Source organism: Mytilus edulis, chromosome 7, assembly GCF_963676685.1.
Source record: "Mytilus edulis chromosome 7, xbMytEdul2.2, whole genome shotgun sequence".
NCBI lineage: Eukaryota > Metazoa > Mollusca > Bivalvia > Mytilida > Mytilidae > Mytilus > Mytilus edulis.
The window spans coordinates 28,524,967-28,549,048 of NC_092350.1; the positions used below are offsets into that span (position 1 = coordinate 28,524,967).

Genomic DNA, 24,082 nt, shown 5'->3' on the forward strand with positions numbered 1-24,082 from the left:
TAAGGAAAAGAATAAAAAATATTTTATATATATTAGAATTGTATGGTTCTCACAAAAAAAACCGTTAGAATATAAATAAAACAGATGTATTGATTTCACGGTTTTAGTCTTTCCCGGAATTGTAATCGTGGTCTTTCCTACCAAATTTGGACGATTGAACATGTGTCTCTTGATTTCATCATCAAAATAATATAAATAGCACTGATTTAAGGGATTTTCAATCCTTGGTTACAAACAGGGTTTATTCAGCTGCTTAAGGTAAAGGTAACTTCATTGGGAAAACTATCCATGTGCATATGCAACCGGCTAAATAAAAATATTTTGTAAGCAGATGTCGAGATGGGGATTTCAAGCCGGTTATTCTTTTACCATGATTTCTATATATCTTAAATTATGATTCATGAGGTTTAAATTATACCATACTATTCCCTTTTTTCTGTGCTGTGTTTTGTTCATCCGAGCTGCTCACAGGTCCACTTCTTGACAACCCCAGAGTTGCTGAAAAACCGTCTGGCTAGTGGGAAGCACTAATGACAGGACGATAGCCTGATAGCGACAGGACGGTTGACCGGACGAGATATAAATAGTCATAACTTTTTAGATTTTTGGTAGATTTGTTTAATATTTGTATACCTTAAACATGTTAAAGATATTACAATATATTTTATGAAAATCAAACAAAATAAGTGAAAAAAAATATTTTTAAGCAAATAAAGATGACTGGATGATATTCACACTCCCTGATATACGCTATACATATATTCTACTACTCAACAACAAGTGTTGATATCTCTTTTGTTTTACAATACTTGTCCATGAAATTCAGGAATCTGTAAGAATAATAAATATTTGATACGAAAATATAAACTTTATAGTAAAAAAAAATTATTGGACAAATATTGTAAAACAAAACAGATATTGCCACTTGTTGCATACCAGCTGAATATATGTATAGCGTATAACGGTGAGTGTGAATACCGTCCGGTATATATGTTGCAGAGTTCACATAAATTATCAGTCTTGTTGGTCCAGTGACCAACAAAATGAGGCTGAGATCAGTAGTTTGACTGCTAGTGGCAATCCTAATGTCCTATGTAAAATAGTGTGAAAAAACGGCTGTTGTAGTGCCTATTATGGCACAATATTTACCTATTGCTAATTTCCAGTAGGTTTTCACATTGGTCATCAGATGTACCCTCAGCTAATTTCTGAATTTTATTATAAACAAACCAAAGTGGTGAGCTGCATTTGGCCTATCAAATATGTTCATGGAGCTGTCCCTGGCAAATGATCTGCGCCGCTGTGGAACTTTCCTATGAAGCCAAACAAATAGGAAGCAATAATAGTGAAGACCTACAAATGTACTTGGTCTTTTTTTGCAAGTTAGCAGATGAATAGGGAATGGCTACATATATTTATAACCTTGAAACAAAACTCATGCCATGTTCAAATTATGCATACATCACTTTAATTTTTGGTCATTGGGTCAGAGTGTTCTGAAAATGAAACACAGGAACTTATTTATCACAGGTTGTTCCAATTAATCAAAAATGTCCTTTAGTGTAAAATTTGCCTGTGAAGAATAAAACTAATATGAGCATGATAAATAAAGGATAAAATTGACAGATTTTATAGGACCTTGCAAAAATTTTAGGACTGACAGATAATTATGTTTTGTTAGTCCTTTGATGAACTGCTAACACTCTTCTACACCTTATAGTTATACTTTGTACATTTTCCAACTAATATGATCAACTAAATTATTGATATGAACAAATATAGCAGATGGGTATATCTGCCAGTATGATTGCAAACCAGCACAATTATCTATACTATTAAACGAGAAGACCTCATTTTGGGTGTCGCTTCTCTTCTTTCCACAATAAATTAACAAACACGCCTCTGTGTCCTATAGGTACAGTGTATAGTCGCATTTGTCATCCATTCATATGATTATTCAGATTGAGTTATTTTGGGAGAAAAACGAGAAAAGGGGCATCCGGATATTGTCCCGTCATTGGACAAAATTTTAAGTCATACTATACTTCCAGTTTGCGTTTTTCTGTATACTTTGAACATACATATACTACGAATAATGTGTATTTTCAGAATTCTATCTGCTATCATTTTCGAGTTTAATTTACTATCCACGGTGGTCACAGAGTTTATTAAATAGAGAGGGTCTGTATACTATATCAATGACCACCATGGATCGATTAGAAAACTTAGAATTGAAAGTAAATACACTTTATTTATATAGTGAATATTCATATTAATATACAGATAAGCGCTAACATTATTCATTTGCACTTTTGATACCTTTTCTGAAATTCTCCAGTCATTAAATCTTTTACAAAATTCATTGATTACAAAAAAAGAAGATGTGGTATGATTGCCATGTTGACAACTCTCCACAAGAGACCAACATGACACAGAAATTAACAACTATAGGTCATCGTACGGCCTTCAACAACGAGCAAAGACCATACCGCATACTTAGCTTTAAAAGGCACCGAAATGACAATGTAAAACAATTCAAACGAGAATACTAGCGGCCTTATTTATGTACAAAAAAATGAACGAAAAACAAATATGTAACACATAAACAAACGACAACCACTGAATTACAGGCTCCTTACTTAAATGTTCATAACATACTAAATGTATATTCATACTGAAATTGATAGAAAACCACAAATTGCGAATTTTGGAAATGAAGGAAGGAGGGATTAAAAAAAAACATTTTCCTGTCCCCAATAACCTATGATTTATGATACTTTTGCTGAAATTCTCCAGTCATTCAATATTTCACAAAATTCTTCCAACAACACTTTACATACTTTAAACTACGCTCTGAATGCCCGCGATTTCGCGGGTGTGTTCTAGTAGAATTTGAAAAGAACATAATGTCATCACATGGTCATCAATATATCATAAATAAAAGTGGAAAAGGTAATTTGGAATATCCCTTAGATATTGGCTTAGTGTTCTCCCCAGGGCCTTTTAGCATCATGACAATGTGATGCTATCTGAATTGGTATTCTTATAGATAATGTTATGGATGTGATGCTATAATTTTTAGAAACAAGATGGTATTTTTTAATTTTCCATGTTATCTAGGATGCTTAATGAAATATCTGGGGAGAACACTGTCGGGTTAGGTTAAGAAGTACATAATTGTCACATATTTTTAGAAATGTATTTTTTATTTCAGCATGGACAGTGCCAGTGCTGGTCAACAACAGGTTGAAAGAAAGAGTACAGCTAAGCTAGATGAAATACTGAGTATAGAAAAACAAGTTCAGGAGAAATGGAATCAACAGCATGTATTTGAGGAAGATGCACCCTCAGATACTAAGTAAATATTAAATATACAGTAGATTTACATGTACTTTAAGTTTGAATGATATGTTTTATTGTTAGTTTTGCTTATCTCGAACATTAATAATACATGTACATGCAGTTTTTTTGTACATTGAATGAATGAACATTTTGTCAAAATATTAAATTACTTGTAGCTGCATTCTTTTTGAATGTTATAGACAAAACTCTGCAAAACAAATTAACAACTTAACTTACAAGGCTTTATATGGTCAGTGATTTTAAAGGCATACAATATATTTATTGTGATCCATGGATTTTGACTGCTTAATTGGCACACTTGCAATGTAAATAATTTTATATAACTATGAAATATGAAAGTTGTTTTAGATTGCTGCTTCTTATATTAACATTAATAACATTACATTGATATTTTTTCAGGCAGCCCAAGTATATGGTTACATTTCCTTATCCTTATATGAATGGAACACTACATTTAGGACACACTTTTTCTCTATCGAAATGTGAGGTAAAGTAATAAACTTTAAAAGTTGACTATGTGGCATTTGTTTTTCTCATGGTTGAAGAACATATTGTGACCAACAGTTGTCAATTTCTGTGTGATTCACCTGAATGGCAATCATACCACATCTTCTTAAATTCATATTACCTAACTTTGAGTAGTTTTATTTTTATGGATTTTTTGGGGGCAAAAAAATTGCACTTTAACTATATCTTCCAAGCCTCCTAGAACATAGTTCAGTGAGATGAACTTTTTTTTAGATCAATATTGTCAGTAATGAAAATAAATGAATCCATGTCAATTTGAGATGTCAGGTTGACATCAATAGTGGGTAACCTGACTACACAAGAGTGAATGACAAGGGTTTAGCATATTGTCTTCAACACTGAACAGTAGATTAAATGTTAAGCTCTAAATTGTAGGGAATCTAAAAACAATTCAATACGAATTGTTTAAAAAAAAACCAGATTTATGTGATTTGGGAGTTTAATACATGAATATTGTGAGAATTTCGTTAGAGGATTTGTCACCCTTTTGAATTGTATGAATAATGTGAATTTTTCTAAAAAAAAATAAGTTGTAGAATACACATTTTTTTACAGCTACTGAAAAAAAAAAAACCAATTGTACAAATAATTCAAGTTGTTTCATTCTATAGTTCATTATTTTGAATCTTTTTGTAGTTTGCTGTTGGATATCAGAGGATGCAAGGGAAGAAATGTCTATTCCCATTTGGATTACATTGTACTGGAATGCCCATCAAGGTATGATGTTTAATGTGTTCAGTTATATCAAAATAAAGTCATGCTTTTCAGACATGTGACAACTGATCTGTAAGCATGGTCAAGGTAGAAAATATTTAAAAGAGTGATTATGCCAGTGCTTGTAATTTCATCATTAACATAACAGTTTTCAAAATAACGAAAATATTTTGAAAACTTTTGTCACTAAAAAAAATTAATTTGTTTGAAATTTTACCTCACATGTTTGTGACATTGACAGAAATATGTAAACTGTATTTATTGTACTTATTAGAAACATTGTTTTACTTAAAATCTGTTAAAAATATTAAATTAAGACGATGATTTAATGATCTGAATAAATTCATGACGTCTGAAATGTACACTCTGTTTTGGTTGGTAATTGCTCACTTTGATTTATGATATAGTATGAATTAATAGAGTTCTAAGTTAATCATCTAAAAGGCAGAAACGTTACAACTCAAGTTGTTCTAACAAAAGGCATACAGTGGCAAGCATGCTACTACATGACCATCAATGCTGATTTTAAAAAGGGACATCAAGAGGTTGAAAATATGTTTCAACATTGAAACTAACAAATCTTTACAGGCATGTGCAGATAAGCTGACGAGAGAGATTGCTGATTTTGGATATCCACCTCAGTTTCCACCAGAAGAGGAAGAAGAAAAAGAGGAGGTCTCGGAAGTTATAATAAAAGACAAGTCAAAGGGTAAAAAGGTGAGTGATGTCGGCTGATTCAGTATAAAAAAAATTGGAAAACCCTTGCAATAATTCTTTTAGTGTGCAGTAGGTGGCAAACCTTAGTCACTCACCTTATTTTCCTGTGTCAGTTCAAATTTCTGTCCATCAGCATGGTTGAACTCTTAGTCTATCTCTACCTTGGAAACTTATATTTTGTTAATTTGTTCCTGACCTTAATATGCATGAAATATTTCCAAATGGAAGTAAGTTTAGCTACAGCATATCAATATTTATGTCAGAAACTGCTAACTACAGTAAATGTATAGACAGATATCAAAATTAAACTATGAAAAGTATAGTAGAAATATTAAAAACTGGAAATAATTTGTCTGAAGTGTATTTGTAAAGGTTGCTGGGCAAAACATTTTAAGCATTAATGGGAATGAGTCTAGAGAGTAATAAATTATAAGGGAACACTTGAATATGTGAGAAGTGAGCATCCTTAATCAGAAATCTGAAATTAAGCATTTGATACTGATCTTATAAAGGCCACATTTCTTTCTAACCAAAATTTTGTAAACGTTGTGTCGCGTTTGTTGTTGTTTTCTAAACACTACAAAAGTAGAAACAAATACATCGTGTAATAAGTCTTTGCTGACCCTGTTTGAACTTTCATTAATGCATGGACATGTTGTTGGTAAACAGACTTTTTACAAACGTATAAAAAAAAAATACTTTGTTTAATTAGGTTGAAGTTAGAAACAAATGTAGCATCTGTACTAAAAAAGGGCAGACGCATTTTTAGCGTTTGCATAGTTTGTCAAAGTTTATGCAAACTTTGCAAACGTATGCTTGAAAGAAATGATCAAAACATGTGCGCGCTTAGCTGTTTGCATCGTTTGTGTAAGAAAGAAATGCGGCCAAAGTAAATCTTTAAATTTCTGTGAAAATTTATCGGTTTAAAACTGGCAATATATAGATCTAACTTTCATTCAATTATTATTTCGATATTACTGTAAAATTTTGCATTTTTTAGAGCAAGGTGAAGGCCAAAACTGGAGGGTTAAAATACCAATGGCAGATCATGGCCGCCATGGGATTTAAAGATGAAGAAATCAAACCATTCTGTGATGTTCAGCATTGGCTGGAATATTTTCCACCTAAAGCTAAAAGTGATCTGATTAAAATGGGACTGAAGGTATGTACTAATCTTCCAAACTTATTCCAAGCATAATCTCATGTGTTAAAGATTTTAGGATACACTACTAAAGGGGTTGTTTACAATTCGATACAAGATATACCTTCACATTGTTAAGACTTGATGAACTATTCATTGTTATTATACCGCAATTTACCGTATGAAAACACTTTAAAAAGGTGGGGTATTCTGTTTTACCTCTGTCTGTCTGTCTGTCCGTCCATCATTCCATCCGTCCAATGAAAATTTTTCGTCACAATTTTCTGGGAACTACATAAGGATTTCTAAAATTTGGTTTCAGGGTTTATATAAGTCAGCTATACAGTGTGATGTGTTTTCAGATACATCACTCAACACTTTCATATTTTTATGCTATTAAAATTATCCAGTTGCTGGGGGGTATAATCAGTGACTGGAGTTTCACTTTTTTCAAACAGAAATTAATTGACCTTCTTATCAAAGATGGATAAGGGCAATTGCAGTGAGGATATACAAGTTCTGTATAGCGGGTTGTTTTTGCGGGTGTTAAATTTTCTTTTTTTCCATTGAATAAGGTATACAAAATATTTTGGGGATTAAAAACTTTAATCAATAGCTTTGCATGTGCTCTTTTAAATTGGCATCATTTATTTTGGCTATTTTGTTCTCTATGTGAAAATTTGCACCCCTCGAAAATAACCTGCTATACTGTTTTTTGATGTGAAAAGGCATCACAAATGACATTACATTGAGAAGTTTTTTTTTCCAAATGACCAAATATCAATTGTTTTTCATACATGCTAAAACACAAGTTGACAAATTTCAGTATTTAATGAAACCAAAAGAAAGGTTTGGCGAATAAGTTTGGAATAGGAATAGCCATAGAGTGGCAATGAATAAAAAAAATACTCTCTATATAAAAGTCCATTGTTGTTTTTACAGGCAGATTGGAGAAGAACATTTATTACCACTGATGTCAATCCATTCTATGATTCTTTTGTCCGCTGGCAGTTTATAAGACTGAAGGAAAGAAACAAAATCAAGTTTGGAAAAAGGTAACAGAAAAACAAGTTCCTTTATATTGGACATGAAGAAAGAGAACAATACATCATTGAGGGGCGTACAGGGGGGTATCAGCACGTTGATCTTATTACGGATTTTAAAAAACACTGAATAACAAACCTTTTTCACGGCTGCACTTGAAATAAAAATGGCAAAACATGTTGCACAAAAATAACCCTTTATAACCCTCATCATTTTGAATGTTTTTTTAAATATTAAATCAGAAACATAACATAGTATTACAGAGCTCTTGTAATTATATTGGTGTCTTTGGTTGATACAGGTGTAATTTGAAATAGCCATTTGAAATTCTCTCTATATTTCTAGGCACACCATATTTTCACCTAAGGATGGACAACCTTGTATGGACCATGACAGAAGCACAGGGGAGGTAAGTTGTAACAAAGAGATACAGTTGATTCTTTATAAGTTGTCAGGTTTTTAATTTTATGGATTATTATCGAAAAGTTAAAAACGGTTTTAAGTGTTATGATATAGATAAGTTTGACTTGAAAAGTAATAGGCAAAACACAATTATCAATTTATTTGTCTATTGAAGCTGAGAATATGTCATTTGAAGCTGAGAATATGGCATCTTTGTTCAATTTGTAAAGTTTGAAGTGTAATGAGTCTCTGAAGGTGGTACTAGCTAAAAGTGGTCAAATTGGAAGCCGAAGGGACAATCTACATCATTCAAGCATTAAAGATAAAGAAAATAACTATTATATGTAATTTATTTTATCTTTATTTTTCCAGGGTGTTGGTCCACAAGAATATACACTGATAAAACTTAAAGTATTAGAACCATACCCATCTAAATTCAGGTAAGCGTGTCCTTCCCATAATCAGAAAAACATTTTTTTACATACATTTCTTTTAAAAGAGTAAAATAAAATATGAAAATGTGCATGATATTTTTTGAACTAGTAAGCAATTATTTGAATTCACTTTCATGCTGTTTTTTCGTCGTATATTGCTATCACGTTGGCGTCGTCGTCTGCGTCATCGTCTGTGTTGTCGTTGTCTGAATACTTTTAGTTTTCGCACTCTAACTTTAGTAAAAATGAATAGAAATCTATGAAATTTTAACACAAGGTTTATGACCACAAAAGGAAGGTTGGGATTGATTTTGGGAGTTTTTATCCCAACATTTTAGGAATTAGGGGCCAAAAAGGGGCCCAAGTAAGCATTATTCTTGGTTTTCGCACCATAACTTTAGTTAAAGTAAATAGAAATCTATGAAATTTAAACACAAGGTTTATGACCACTAAAGGAAGGTTGGGTTTGATTTTGGGAGTTTTGGTCCCAACAGTTTAGGAATAAGCGGCCCAAAGGGTCCAAAATTTAACTTAGGTTGATTTCATCAAAAATTGAATAATTGGGTTCTTTGATATGCCGAATTTAACTGTGTATGTAGATTCTTAATTTTTGGTCCCGTTTTCAAATTGGTCTACATTAAGGTCCAAAGGGTCCAAAATTAAACTAAGTTTGGTTTTGACAAAAATTGAATCCTTGGGGTTCTTTGATATGCTGAATTTAAAAATGTACTTAGATTTTTTATTATTGGCCCAGTTTTCAAGTTGGTCCAAATCGGGTCCAAATTAAACTTTGTTTGATTTCATCAAAAATTGAATAATTGGGGTTCTTTGATATGCCAAATCTTACTGTGTATGTAGATTCTTAATTTTTAGTCCCGTTTTCAAATTGGTCTACATTAAAGTCCAAAGGGTCCAAAATTAAACTAAGTTTAATTTTAACAAAAATTGAATTCTTGAGCTTTTTTGATATGCTGAATCTAAACATGTACTTAGATTATTGATTAACGGCCCAGTTTTCAAGTTGGTTCAAATCAGGATCCAAAATTATTATATTAAGTATTGTGCAATAGCAAGAAATTTTCAATTGCACAGTATTCAGCAATAGCAAGAAATCTTCAATTGCACAGTATTGTGCAATAGCAAGAAATTTTCAATTCCACAGTATTGCGCAACAGCCAAAATCTTCAATTGCACAGTATTGTGCAATAGCAAATATTTTCAATTGCACAGTATTGCTCAATAGCAAGAAATATCTAATTGCACAATATTGTGCAATAGCAAGAAATTTTCAATTGATTGGAGTTATCTTTCTTTGTCCAGAATAGTAGTTGAATCAACTTAAATCATTGTTTTATACAATATACAATGTATATTCACTTTTACTACCAACTGATAAATTAAAACAATCTTTACCATTCAGTGATAACAAGCACCTTTTGTTACATTTTAATATTTTATGATGTATTTAAATGAGTAGTTATTGTTGCAAACTCCATTAAAAATTTGAATTGAAATCAGTTTTGGAAAAAGGGAAAGGGGGATGTGAAAAAAAATTGGGGGGGGGGGGGGGGGTTAAATGTTTCTCATTTCAGATTTCATAAATAAAAAGAAAATTTCTTCAAACATTTTTTGAGAGGATTAATATTCAACAGCATAGTGAATTGCTCAAAGGAAAAAAAAGGATTTTAAGTTCATTAGACCACATTCATTCTGTGTCAGAAACCTATGCTGTGTCAACTATTTAATCACAATCCAAATTTAGTGCTGAATACAGCTTGAATGTTGTGTCCATACTTGTTGTGGTGTGTAATCAACTAAAATAAGACTTAACATGCAGGGCAGTTGATCCCTTTCATCTTACATCAATGTAAACAGCTTGAATTGCTTCAGCTGTCTCAATGGTCTATATTCCTCAATTTTATGTCTGCAACATAATATTAGAAGAATGACATGTGGTATGATTGCCAATAAGAAAACTATCCACCAGATATTTCCAATAAGGCAACTATCCACCAGAGATATAATGCAACTACCCTGGCATATATAGGCTATGGTACAACCTCCAACAGAGGTCAAAATCCATACTGTATAGTCAGCAATAAAAACCCTGACATAATGAAATGTGATGTGATTCAAATGTGAAAATCAAGTACCTAATTAATGCTAAAACTGGCAACACTTGTTTAGCTGTTTTCCTGTTCATAAAGGTGGACAATGATGCTGGCAAAAATATAGAGCTTTGTATAGTTTGAATAAATTATTCATGGTTGTTCTCTACATCAAGTTACAATCAATGAGTTGCCTGTGCCTATACAATAAAAATTTAAATCAACCTTCCAGTTGAAATAGTTGGTTGAGTACTGTTGAAGATATACAAAATAAATGCAATGAAAGATTGATACACATACAAAAATCAATTAACTAAATTTTGGTAGCAAATATAATCAACTTTCATGTTTTAACAATTTTTCTTTCAGTAAGCTGAAAGGAAAGAACATATTTCTAGTAGCAGCTACTCTAAGACCAGAAACCATGTTTGGACAGACAAACATCTGGGTCAGACCTGACATGAAATATATAGCCCATGAACTGAAGAATGGTGATGTGTTTGTTTGTACTAGAAGGTCAGCCAGAAATATGGCCTATCAGGGTTTTACAAAGGAAGATGGAAAGATTAATGTTCTAGTAGAGTTGGTGGGACAGGTAGTAAAATTGAACAAAGTAATGAAAAGGTTATTATTAAATGGTATATATGTATCTATACAAAGGACAAAATTGAGTGAAGTATTATTTGAATTTATCAAGTTTTTGTCAGTTACTACAATTGAGTTTATATATCTTTATGTTTCCTGAGATAAACACTAGTGAGGTTATATTTATTTAAAATAAGGAGATGTGGTATGATTTCCTGATGAGATAACTATCCACCATTGTTGTTTCTATATATAATACATTGGTTTTCATACATGCACACTTGAATTTTTTTTTTTATCATTTAAAAGCATGACCTCACTTTTGTTCCAAGTTTTATGAAACTGGTTTTCTGTCACTTTTTTTTAATGATAACAGTGTTTGGTATTTATATAAGTTGCATGTGTTTAAGTTTCAGTCTATTTGGAGATGTCATATGACCTTTTGTTCATCCAATTGCATTTGTCTTGTATATTTGATAGGATATAATGGGAGTAGCCCTCACAGGACCACTAACATCCTATAAGAAGATTTATACCCTGCCTATGCTGACCATTAAAGAAGATAAAGGTAAGACCCAAATAATATAAACCACAGATAAAAGCTTTTGTAGGAATAGAAGTACATTTGGATTGGGTTAAATGTCCATGAGACTCAAATCAAAATCATTAATATGCTGAAATTGAAATTACAGTGTGTAGCCAAAGGTAATATCTTTGGTTAGCTTGCTTGTAAGCTGAACCGGTAAGTCATTATTAGGTTGGGTAAACTACCCTCCTTTAAGAATAGACTAGTCCGACTGATAACCTATCTATATGTTTGTAGGACTAGGCTACTTCAAAAGGAGGGTAATATACCTTACGGCCTAGCCACAATCAGATGTGCATTTTGTGTTTCAAATGAAGTCAAAAATGAGTATTACCTCAGGGAAAAACTCTTTTGATATTTTGGTTCCAAAATGGTTTAAATTATGAAAAATTGCCGTTAGGCTAACACTCGAAGCATTTATATAATTACATGCAGTTTTTGAAAGAAATATTTAATATTTTTATTAAATAAATGGTGTTTAAAAACTGTATAATTTTCTTTAATGGTTGCCTTCAAGACATGGTCACCAGTGACAGATTTTTGGTCAATGACAAAGACAACAAAATATATTTAGAACTATTGAATATCAAACATTTTAATTGAATTTTTTTTAACAAGAACATGTTTGACTCACAGTTATTTCAAACAACAGTAGCTTTCTTTGATCATTAATCTTATCTGATAAAACTGTATCTAAAATTATCTATAAATAACAAAACTTCCAAAAGAACCCTTTCTTTTGGTGTATAGAACATTAAAATAACTTGATGCATATTCTTACAATAAACAATCAAACTTAGCAATACAATTTATATGTTTTGTCTACGGACAAGACATTGTACTCATATTTAATGAAATGCATTATTAAAACCTAATTTTGATAAAGCTGAAAGTGTTATTTTGAAAGAAAAAACATACATTTTATCAGGTTTTTCACTTTATTTGTATATCCAACTTTGATGGCATATATCTCCAGCTAGGGTACTTCAATTTTGATAAATGAGGTAGTTTTTGATAATGTATATACTAGAAGAGAAAACAAAACACATAATAGCATAAATTTGATTTATTTTTCTCTTTTATCACTTCACTGAGCAAGCTAAAAACAAAAGTACAAAATTTCATAACAAGCGCATAGTATTCAACTTTTTATCATAACTTTGTAACCACTGAAGATTTTTTGTTGCAACAAACAGTAAAAGAAAGATGAATAAATTGTCTATAGCAATGAACCAATAATGTAGTTCAAATTAAGTTCACTTATTAACTATCAGTTGTTAAAAACCGCGAAAATTTAAATGAAACAACATAACGTGAAATTTTGCCCATTTTCAGCGTGTATTTTAGTGTTTTTTTTCTAAACGGTAACACCTATACATGATATTTGATATTCATTGTGAAGCCCTACATTCTCTTCTTCAGTTCAAAGATGTATTACTTATGTAAAGTTTATTTTTTTGTCTTTACAAGCCTATAATATAGACCCAATATGAAATGAACATCTGATCTTTGCTAGGCCGTTACCTAATAACGACTTCACGGTTCAGCTAACCAAAGATATTACCTTTCGCTACACACTCAACGAAAGCTGCTGTAATCTTTTAATCACATTAGGTTTATTTGGGGTGAAAAATGCTGAAACTCATTGACATGTACAACACATCTCAAGACAATAATAAACAAATGATATTTTTTACTACCTGTTACTTGTTCAAGGCAAAAGTTAATAGTAGATGTACTTTAATTTTGTTTTATTTTAAAATGTGTCACTATCCTGTTGTTTATAATTATATAGAAAATTTGTTTATGTATTACAGGTACAGGTGTAGTGACCAGTGTCCCATCAGATGCCCCAGATGATTTTGCTGCTCTCAGAGACTTGAAAAATAAACAGGTATTAAAAATGACAAAAAACTAATGTATAAAGAAGTATAAATGATATTGTTATCTGATGATTGTATGTTGAAATACAGTTTTGTAAAAATGATTGTGAAAACCTTAACAAAATAGAAATCAAAGTTTATTATTCTAATAATTAATTACATTTTATAATTGTATAAATAAACCAATTGTTCAAGACGTTTCGGCCATTTGCCTTCTTCAGTTGTTTATTATTCCTCTAAACTACATGGTTGACATTTCTTTTTTCAATCATTGAAAAGATACTGAAATTGAAATTACAGTTGATTTCATTAAGTGTGTAGCCAAAGATAATATGTTTGGTTAGCTGGCTTGTAATACATATTTATAACCAAAGATATTAGACCTGTACCTGTAATACATAAACAGATTTGTTATAACATTGTAAACAGCAGGATAGTGACACCTTTTGAAATAAAACATCTTTTCAATGATTAAAAAAAGAAATGTCAGCCATGTAGTTTAGAGGAATAATAAACAACTGAAGAAGGCCAATGGCCGAAACGTCTTGAACAATTGGTTTATTTATACAATTATAAAAGGTATGTTCCCTATTGGAATTTTGAAAACAAGAATTAATTACATGTTATTGAGGAAGAAAAAGTTTATTTAATGTTCTTTATTTTGTCTTTATTTTTTTCATAATTTATTACACTAAATAAAGTAATATATGACAAAAAAGCTGGTGAAGAGGATATAAAACATCAGACTTTTCAAAAAATAGATTAACAATTATATTTATGTGTATAGTTGTTAAAATTGCATATCTAATTTTGTTTTCTGTCAAAATCTGGGGGAAATACTCAAATATTAGTCATTATGGTTTGCAATATATTTGTGACATCTGTTGTTGGGCAAAAATAATATTGAATATTGATCATTTTACATAGTGATAATATTTTTTTCTTTGATTTCAGCCATTTAGGGAAAAATATGGATTAAAAGATGAAATGGTTTTACCTTATGACCCTGTAAGTAGACATTTATTTGTACTCATCTAGACAACAGATATACTGTGGATTCATTAATATTCGTTGGATATTTTTGTGGATTTAGTGGGTACAGGGGAACCATAAATTAAAATATTCAAAAAATTGCCAATTTTCTGAAGGAATATATGCAGACTTTGCCAAACCCACAAAATTATATATCCGCGAATATGCAAGTTTTACTCGAACCACGAAAATTGGTACCCACAAAAAAATTAATGAATCCACAGTATATACCACAACATTTTGAACAGTCAAATTTTCAACAAAATACTTGTATGTGAACAATTATTTTGACAGTGTGTTTTGATAAACCAAAGTTTGAACATTTCATTGATTAATAGAAACAGATATAGTTACAAAATCAAAGAAAGAGATCAATAAAATGTCTAGAAGAAACATGAATAACAGAAAAAAGTCTACAAAACACTTACTTAAAAAAAATCAGCGAGCATAACAAACTGCCAAAAAAAACGAGGGTGAGCTCAGAAGCACAAAAAGGGTCAGCAAGTTCAATTAATGATTCTAGTGGTGTTACTCCTGTAAAAAAATCAGTTGATAAAACCTAAAACTATCCAGTGATAATCATTATGTAATAATCAATTATTACAAATGTTTATTGCTGAATACATATGTATGTAAAGTAAATTCTTGGTGACCCTCTGCTGTTGTTTTTTATTTGGTCTGGTTGTTGTCTCTTTGACACATTCCCCATTTCCATTCTCAATTTCAATTTTATCAATATTAACAAATTCATTATTTTTTTGTGTATCTAGATTTTTAAAAAGTGTAACAGGAAGCTGCTTTGATCAAATATATTAAAAGTTGGCAATTCAGTATTTGTCATTCAGTGATTATTTCTATAACATAACTGTTACAATTTTGGATTCATATTTCCTGTCATGTGTAACTTGATCAGCCTGCCCAATAGGTGAGCGTTAGAGATCATTTGTTTGAACAGAAACATTCGCTTAAGGAATTTATTTAATGAGAAACCGGTCATGCTTTCTTGTCATTTTAGCCACATTATATAAATGTATATCTTGAATGTTTTATATACAGGTGCCTATAATTGATGTCCCTGAGTTTGGTAATTTGTGTGCTGTGACAGTGTGTGAACAAATGAAAATTCAGAGTCAAAATGACAAAGACCAGCTTCAAGAGGCCAAGGAAAAAGTTTATCTAAAGGGGTTCTATGAAGGGGTAAGTCACTGATAAAATGAAATGAAGAATTAAAGAGACTTTAAAGAGACTTGTTCGTATATCCAAGGAAAAGCATTCTGTTTATGAATGAACTGACAAAATGCAGTTCAAAATAACAGATATCCAGTGTTTGAAATAATAAATTTGACACTAAGGATAAAAAAAAAATATATTGAGGTTTCTTGAGATATTTATATCCAGTATATGCAATGGATAAAATCTAATAAAAGCAGAGCTATACAGCTATCTTAAATGGAAACCATTTTTATTTTGTCAATATAACATGAAAACTGAAATTGCTTCTAAAGCAATGACTGAAGTTAAGGAATTAATATGAAAAAAATCCATGTTAGATCTATATATATTTATTGTATTGTACAAATGGTTCAAGCCAAAATGTTATTTCAATTGCTGTTAACTTTTTGTTTGTTTGTGTTAACTGTACAATTTCTCTACTAAACTCCATTGCCTCAAATTTAAATGCTTTCTACTTTGTTTTAGATTATGATAGTTCCAGAGTACAAAGGTCAACAAGTTCAGGCTGTAAAGAAACCAATTCAGAAGAAAATGGTTGATGCTGTAAGTATGGATGATACTACCATCAATAAGAAGTTGTTTTACTGTTGATGTTGTTTACTTTGTTGACCTTCTCTAATTTATAGAATTGTTTCTAAACCTTAACTAAAAAATGTTACATGCCAGTCTTTGGAATAGAGGACTATTACAGAAAAGGTAAAATCATATATATTAAGATGTGTATTTTGGATGCTGAAATATTTTATTCTATGGCTTTGCAATTGAGATTACATGATAAAACATCATACATGTATTTATTGTAGGGGGAAGCAGTTATATATTTTGAACCAGAGAAAAGGGTGATGTCCAGATCAGCAGACGAATGTGTTGTGGCTCTCTGTGACCAGTGGTAAGATTTATGTGTTGTGGCTCTCTGTGACCAGTGGTAAGATTTATGTGTTGTGGCTCTCTGTGACCAGTGGTAAGATTTATGTGTTGTGGCTCTCTGTGACCAGTGGTAAGGTTTATGTGTTGTGGCTCTCTGTGACCAGAGGTAAAATTTATGTGTTGTGGCTCTCTGTTATCAGTGGTAAGGTTGATGTGTTCATTGTTAGACTGTTGTGGCTCTCTGTAATCAGTGGTAAAGTTGATGTGTTCATTGTTACACTGTTGTGGCTCTCTGTGATCAGTGGTAAGGTTGATGTGTTCATTGTTAGACTGTTGTGGCTCTCTGTGATCAGTGGTAAGGTTGATGTGTTCATTGTTAGACTGTTGTGGCTCTCTGTGATCAGTGGTAAGGTTGATGTGTTCATTGTTAGACTGTTGTGGCTCTCTGTGATCAGTGGTAAGGTTGATTTGTTCATTGTTAGACTGTTGTGGCTCTCTGTGATCAGTGGTAAGGTTGATGTGTTCATTGGTAGACTGTTGTGGCTCTCTGTGATCAGTGGTAAGGTTGATGTGTTTATTGTTAGACTAAAAGCTACAAATTCAAGGTGAAACAAATGGTTTTTCAGCTCTTTTCCTGTAGCCTATCCTGATCAAAGATAGAAAAAAAATCTGGGTTACCAGTTAAGTTTTGAAATACAGATTTCATATGTAGGACTCATAGCTGAGAAACAACATCACCTTATAATATTTAAATTTAAAAAAAACTCCAGATTAAATTTATGTTATTTTTCTTATTTCACCATGTTAGGATGAAAGCATCATGAAAATAAGTGGAATACTTTTATGTACAACAAACCAAAGCAAAAGCATAGGTAACAATATTCGAAGGGACCATAAACAAAGTAAAGGCAGGTAAATTCATAACAGGAACATCTATACTATATTCATTTTACTTGAGATACGTATGTATAATGGGTATTAACAAAGACAGTGAACAGGGTTCTCAATAAGGCGAGTCCATGAGTCCTGGACCCACCATTTTCAAAACTGGTGAGTCCACAGATGCATGAAGATTGAAATATTTTGTATAAACTCAACACAGTTAAACACAAATATCATCATTGTATAGCGAAAGTTTAAGAGTAATCTGAATTTAATGTCAATTCATTGCTCTGTTAGGCCATGGAGACTTAAATATTACATTATATTGCAATAAAATATCTTCTCCTTGCTGTTGGACTCGCCTTCAAAAATCCTTAGCGAGAACCCTGAGTGAAAACGATGTTACTTGCATAAATATCAATCAATTTTTATTTTGCATGTTGTTCTAGAATATAATAAACAGTCATACAACAATTTTAGAATAACAAGGTGCATCAGTATAAAATTTATCTGGATTGGTTGTATGAAATTTTCAATGGGAAACATTTAACTTATTTACAAGGAATTGTTAAAATAATATATTGTTTTTAGGTATTTGGAGTATGGTGAGAAGACATGGAGAGATTTAGCTACCAAGGCTCTGAGTAATATTGACACATACTCAGAAGATTGTAGACGTAACTTCCTGTCAACTCTAGATTGGTTAAAGGAGCATGCTTGCTCCAGGTCCTATGGACTAGGTAGGTTGACTAGTTAAAGGAGCATGCTTGCTCCAGGACCTATGGACTAGGTAGTAGACTGGTTAAAGGATCATGCTTTATCCAGGACCTATGGACTAGGTAGGTGGATCATTAGCATGAGGTTCCTAACTATAGGGCATACAGACTGGTCACATGGCCATGGCCGATGGACAAGGTACATTTTGTAGGTTTGAGCATGTTTATTCCAGGACAAATTGACGATAGGTGGACTGTAAACATGAGCATTCCTACTTCAGGATCTATAAACTAGGTTGTTGGACTAGTCACTTGAATATGCCTGCTCCAAGGATGCATGCAAGTATTAATGGGACTGTTAATAATACAAGAGCAAATAAATGCTATTACTTACACTATGTGAAGGAAAATCACTACTAAAATTATGAATGCTAGTTTTGATTTATTGTGAAACTGATTCAGAGGCATATTTTGCTTAATATAAACATTGCAATTATATCTTAATTTAATTATGAGTTGTCTAGCCTTTATAAGTTTAGTTTTATGAAATATAACATGCCAACTTCAAAGTGTAGTAGTTTATTTTATAAATTGTAGGTACTAAATTACCATGGGATGAGCAGTACCTGATTGAGTCTCTGTCAGACTCTACAATATATATGGCCTATTACACAATAGCACATCTGTTACAAGGAGGAGTCTTTGATGGTCAGTCACCAAGTCCTGTTGGTATTAAGTAAGTAGAAAACTAAAATTTGACTTTTTTTTTTTAATTATGTACTGTAAACTCATTATTATTCCATGGCAACTGATTTTGGGGGATTTTGTAGGTAAAAGTGAACCACAATTTTAAATGTTCAGGGAAAACTTTTAAAAGAAATTAATTGCATGCATTTGCTTTACAATAACAATATCCTGGCTCTTCTTTTAGATCTTGACTTCAGTTATTAAAAACAGATGATTATAGCTAGCAAAGTGCAGTTTAAATATTTTAAACATAAACCAAATTTGCACATTTTCAAACTGAAGATGAAGTTTTAAATAGATTATTTTAAATGATTTGTGACCTTTAAAAGACATTTTCACATACTTGCATGTAATTATTCAAGCTTCACAATTTCCTCTACATTTTTTTCAGGCCAGAACAGATGACACCAGAAATATGGGATTATATTTTCTTCAAAGGAGTTCAGTTTCCAAAATCCACAAAAATACCAAGGAATGTACTGGATAAACTGAAAAAGGAGTTTGAATACTGGTATCCTGTTGACCTCAGAGTGTCGGGAAAAGATCTGGTACCCAACCATCTGACATATTACATCTATAATCATTGTGCCATCTGGCCAAATGATAGGTAGGTGATAGGTATAATGTGAATTGGAAATATTTATTTATTATGCACAGAAATAAACTTTTAGGTTACTTTACATAAAATGGCAGTATAACAGACATACTCAGGACAAATACAAGATCAGCAAATATCAATTGCCAGTGAAAAGTTTGCTTGAAAACAATACCTGTCAATGTAGTAACGTATCATGATTTTCATGGCAGATATTTTTACTTGAATTTGTCTAAAACTAAGAGCTTTATTATAGATGCAACTGCTAGACTATAAAAACAAGGTAGCTGCCATAGAGGAAATTTACTTTATATATTTTTGATGTAGTGATTTGAAGATATTGTCTGTTCAGCTGTACACCACATCAGGATGAATTATAAAATTGTTTGCCAATATTTGATTTTGTCCTGTAAAATTTGTTTAAAAATTATTGAAAAGGAGAATCTGTATTAAATGGTACTGTTGAGTTTAAAGTATTATTTAAAAAAAATATAATATATATATATATGTTTATTTTAGTTCAAAGTGGCCAAAGAGTATTAGAGCTAACGGTCATATATTGCTGAACTCTGAGAAGGTAGGTTATGGATCGTAGTTTGACCTGTTCTTTTTAGTTCATTACCAAAACAATTGATCCTTGAAAAATCAATGAAGATATAATTATAGTAATTTTACGTTTAGTTTATGGATGATAAATAAAACTCCTGAAGTAATATGGTACACAAGGTTTCTGCCCCACATTAGCCCTGTATGGACTGGATTGGATAGTCAATTTAAAGATAGTTCTTTTTTTTCCAATTTATTGCAAAGGGAATAAAAGTTTTAATAAGAATCATTAAAGAATACAGATACAATAGCTATCCTCCTATGAAGTTCATTCAAAAGTTACTTTAAGGATGTACTTAGGTGAGGTTAAGAAAAAATTAAGAAATTAAGAAATTAAAAAGGATACTATAAGCTGGTAGAGCATCAATTAAGGATAAAGATAAGCTAAAAATATTGATAGGTCATGGACTTCCTTTTCGAGATATTTGAGATTTAAAATATGGCGGGAAAAGGCTGATTCGGACTTTTACCTTATATTTGCATTGGTATTATTTGGGTCTCAAAACAAAAGAAAAAAAATTAAGAATCTTCTAAAATTTTGGTAAATGACCTTTCATGAGCTATTTAGTCTTATATGAAAAAATAAATGGGTGTTATGGGGCAAAATATTTTACATTGTATTGTATGGAAAAACACCAAGGAGTCCGAACATTTGACACACATTTCAAAACCTCACCTAAGTACATCCTTAAATCTCTCATCATTCATTGATTTTTTTTGCTACAAAAAATTATGGTCCTTCTGATGAAAATGTATGTGCCAATACTTAATAATAAGATTTTAAGTTATCACATTATTTTGATATAGAGATATGCCTTGTATAAATTAGATGAAAAGAATAAAATATAACACCATTATTGCAGTAAACTTTGTTTTTCAGATGTCAAAATCAACTGGAAATTTCCTGTCGTTATCAGAGGCAATAAACAAATTTTCAGCTGATGGTAATATTATTTACTTAGGGCTGTAAATTATTATATAGTAAATTGAACTCATGAAAAGAACATTTAAACCTCAACTATGGATGGGTGTCAAATTCTTATTTGTTAACTGAAATTGAATTGTAAAATCTTAAATTAGCCCATCTTTGGGTACCATGTATAATTAAGCGAACTGCCCATACAAAGTATCATTAAAAATCTTTTATATGTATTTGCTTAGAATAAGAAGGGAAAATAGTCATGATTTAAAAGAAGAAAAAATTTACAAATGTCTAAAAAAAATATTGAAACCACTAGGCCAAATTTAACCAAACTTGGCCACAATCATTATTAGGGTATCTAGTTTAAAAAATGTGTCCAATGACCCCGCCAACTAACCAAGATGGCCCCATTTCTAAAAATAGAACATAGGGGTAAAATGTAGATTTTGACATATATCTCTGAAACCAAAGCATTTAGAGTAAATCTGATGGAGGGTAAAACTGTTTATCAGGTCAAAATCAATCTGCCCTGAAATTTTCAGACAAATCTGTATTATCCTGAATATTATTATAGACAGAGATAAACTGTTAACAGCAATAATGTTCAGCAAAGTAAGATTACAAGTAAGTCGGGATGACCAAAATTTTCAGTAGAATACTTTAGGAGTTATTGCCCTTTAAAGTAAATTTTTAACAACTTTTCGTAAATTTTTGTAATCTTTTACAAAAATTTTCTTCTCTGAAACTACTGTGACAAATTTAACCATACTTGGTCATAATCATTTACAAATGTATAGGGTATCTAGTTTTAAAAGAAGATGTAGTTTTTGGTTTATATCTCTGGAACTAAAGCATTTAGAGCAAATCTGATAGGTTGCAAAAATGTTCATCAGATTCAGATTTATCTGCCCTGAAATTTTTAGATGAATCCGACAACCCGTTGTTGCGTTGCTACCCCTGTGTTAGTAATTTTACAGAAATTTTGCAGTTTTTTTGTTATTATCTTAGATATCATTATAATATCTGCTGTTAATTATGATTTTAACCCTTATTTTACATTATTTCCAAAGCATCAGTAAATACAGATGAGCGACACAGGCTCTTCAGAGCCTCTAGTTAAAAGATTAACTTTATAATGATGAAAAAGAAGTTAAATTGAGAAGGAAGGTATTTTACAATAATCTTGCAAATGTTTTAGAAAGTATAGATGTAAAATTGTTTATTAAAGGTATGCGCCTAGCATTGGCTGATGCTGGTGACACAATGGAAGATGCCAACTTTGTAGAAAAGATGGCTGATGCTGGACTATTACGTCTGTACACATACCTAGAATGGGTGAAGGAAATACTGGCTACAACAGAATTAATGAGAACTTCTAAAACTTTAACCATCAGTGATAAAATATTTGACAGGTTTGTTGATTATTTTGAAATAAATGATAAACAGTCATTGATTAAATCAAAATTAACTGACTTTTATACGACCGCAAAAATTTTAATTTTTTGGTCGTATATTGCTATCACGTTGGCGTCGTCGTTGGCGTCGTCGTCTGCGTCGTCGTCATCGTCCGAATACTTTTAGTTTTCGCACTCTAACTTTAGTAAAAGTGAATAGAAATCAATGAAATTTTAACACAAGGTTTATGACCACAAATGGAAGGTTGGGATTGATTTTGGGAGTTTTGGTCCCTACATTTTAGGAATTAGGGGTCAAAAAGGGCCCAAATAAGCATTTTCTTGGTTTTCGCACTATAACTTTAGTTTAAGTGAATAGAAATCTATGAAATTTTGACACAAGGTTTATGACCACAAAAGGAAGGTTGGGATTGATTTTGGGAGTTTTGGTTCCAACAGTTTAGGAATTAAGGGCCAAAAAAGGGCCCAAATAAGCATTATTCTTGGTTTTCGCACAATAACTTTAGTATAAGTAAATAGAAATCAATGAAATTTTAACACAAGGTTTATGACCACAAAAGGAAGGTTGGGATTGATTTTTGGAGTTGAGGTCAAAACAGTTTATGAATTAGGGGCCAAAAAGGGACCCAAATAAGCATTATTTTTGGTTTTGCACCCTAACTTTAGTATAAGTAAATAGAAATCTATGAAATTTAAACACAAGGTTTATGACCATAAAAGGAAGGTTGGGTTTGATTTTGGGAGTTTTGGTCCTAACAGTTTAGGAATAAGGGGCCCAAAGGGTCCAAAATTGAACTTTGTGTGATTTCATCAAAAATTGAATAATTGGGGTTCTTTGATATGCCGAATCTAACTATGTATGTAGATTCTTAATTTTTGGTCCCGTTTTCAAATTGGTCTACATTAAGGTCCAAAGGGTCCAAAATTAAACTTAGTTTGATTTTAACAAAAATGGAATCCTTGGGGTTCTTTGATATGCTGAATTTAAAAATGTACTTAGATTTTTAATTATTGGCCTAGTTTTCAAGTTGGTCCAAATGGGGGTCCAAAATTAGACTTTGTTTGATTTCATCAAAAATTGAATGAATGGGTTCTTTGATATGCCAAATCTAACTGTGTATGTAGATTCTTAATTTTTATGCCCCACCTACGATAGTAGAGGGGCATTATGTTTTCTGGTCTGTGCGTCCGTTCGTCCGTCCGTCTGTCTGTCTGTTCGTCCGTCTGTCCCGCTCCATGTTAAAGTTTTTGGTCAAGGTAGTTTTTGATGAAGTTGAAGTCCAATCGACTTCAAACTTAGTACACATGTTCCCTATGATATGATCTTTCTAATTTTAATGCCAAATTAGAGTTTTTACCCCAATTTCACGGTCCACTGAACATGGAAAATGATAGTGCGAGTGGGGCATTCGTGTACTGAGGACACATTCTTGTTGGTCCAGTTTTCAAATTGGTCTACATTAAGGTCCAAAGGGTCCAAAATTAAACTAAGTTTGATTTTAACAAAAATTAAATTCTTGGGCTTATTTGATATGCTTTATCTAAATATGTACTTTGATTTT

The 24,082-nt window shown here is 31.6% G+C and overlaps 1 protein-coding gene across 4 annotated transcripts in view; it reads left to right on the forward strand.

Annotated features, from left to right (window-relative positions):
• Positions 1-109: 109 nt before the first annotated feature.
• The window catches only part of LOC139481195 (leucine--tRNA ligase, cytoplasmic-like), a 31,789-nt gene continuing 7,816 nt past the window's right edge, over positions 110-24,082 (forward strand). Inside the window, exons 1-23 of one of the 4 annotated variants that reach the window (XM_071264354.1) lie at positions 124-258; positions 3,215-3,358; positions 3,763-3,850; positions 4,528-4,608; positions 5,194-5,322; positions 6,323-6,484; positions 7,406-7,518; positions 7,853-7,916; positions 8,282-8,349; positions 10,821-11,046; positions 11,517-11,604; positions 13,440-13,516; positions 14,460-14,513; positions 15,594-15,734; positions 16,236-16,313; positions 16,574-16,659; positions 18,111-18,245; positions 18,296-18,309; positions 18,833-18,971; positions 19,374-19,589; positions 20,097-20,154; positions 21,064-21,127; positions 22,334-22,517. In XM_071264354.1, coding sequence (XP_071120455.1) covers positions 3,216-3,358; positions 3,763-3,850; positions 4,528-4,608; positions 5,194-5,322; positions 6,323-6,484; positions 7,406-7,518; positions 7,853-7,916; positions 8,282-8,349; positions 10,821-11,046; positions 11,517-11,604; positions 13,440-13,516; positions 14,460-14,513; positions 15,594-15,734; positions 16,236-16,313; positions 16,574-16,659; positions 18,111-18,245; positions 18,296-18,309; positions 18,833-18,971; positions 19,374-19,589; positions 20,097-20,154; positions 21,064-21,127; positions 22,334-22,517 — 2,408 coding nt within the window. In that variant the 5' untranslated portion in view covers positions 124-258; position 3,215. Of the gene's footprint in view, positions 324-3,170; positions 3,359-3,762; positions 3,851-4,527; positions 4,609-5,193; positions 5,323-6,322; positions 6,485-7,405; positions 7,519-7,852; positions 7,917-8,281; positions 8,350-10,820; positions 11,047-11,516; positions 11,605-13,439; positions 13,517-14,459; positions 14,514-15,593; positions 15,735-16,235; positions 16,314-16,573; positions 16,660-18,110; positions 18,260-18,295; positions 18,310-18,832; positions 18,972-19,373; positions 19,590-20,096; positions 20,155-21,063; positions 21,128-22,333; positions 22,518-24,082 lie in introns of all 4 variants that reach the window. The other 3 variants (XM_071264351.1, XM_071264352.1, XM_071264353.1) reach the window with 3 other exon arrangements.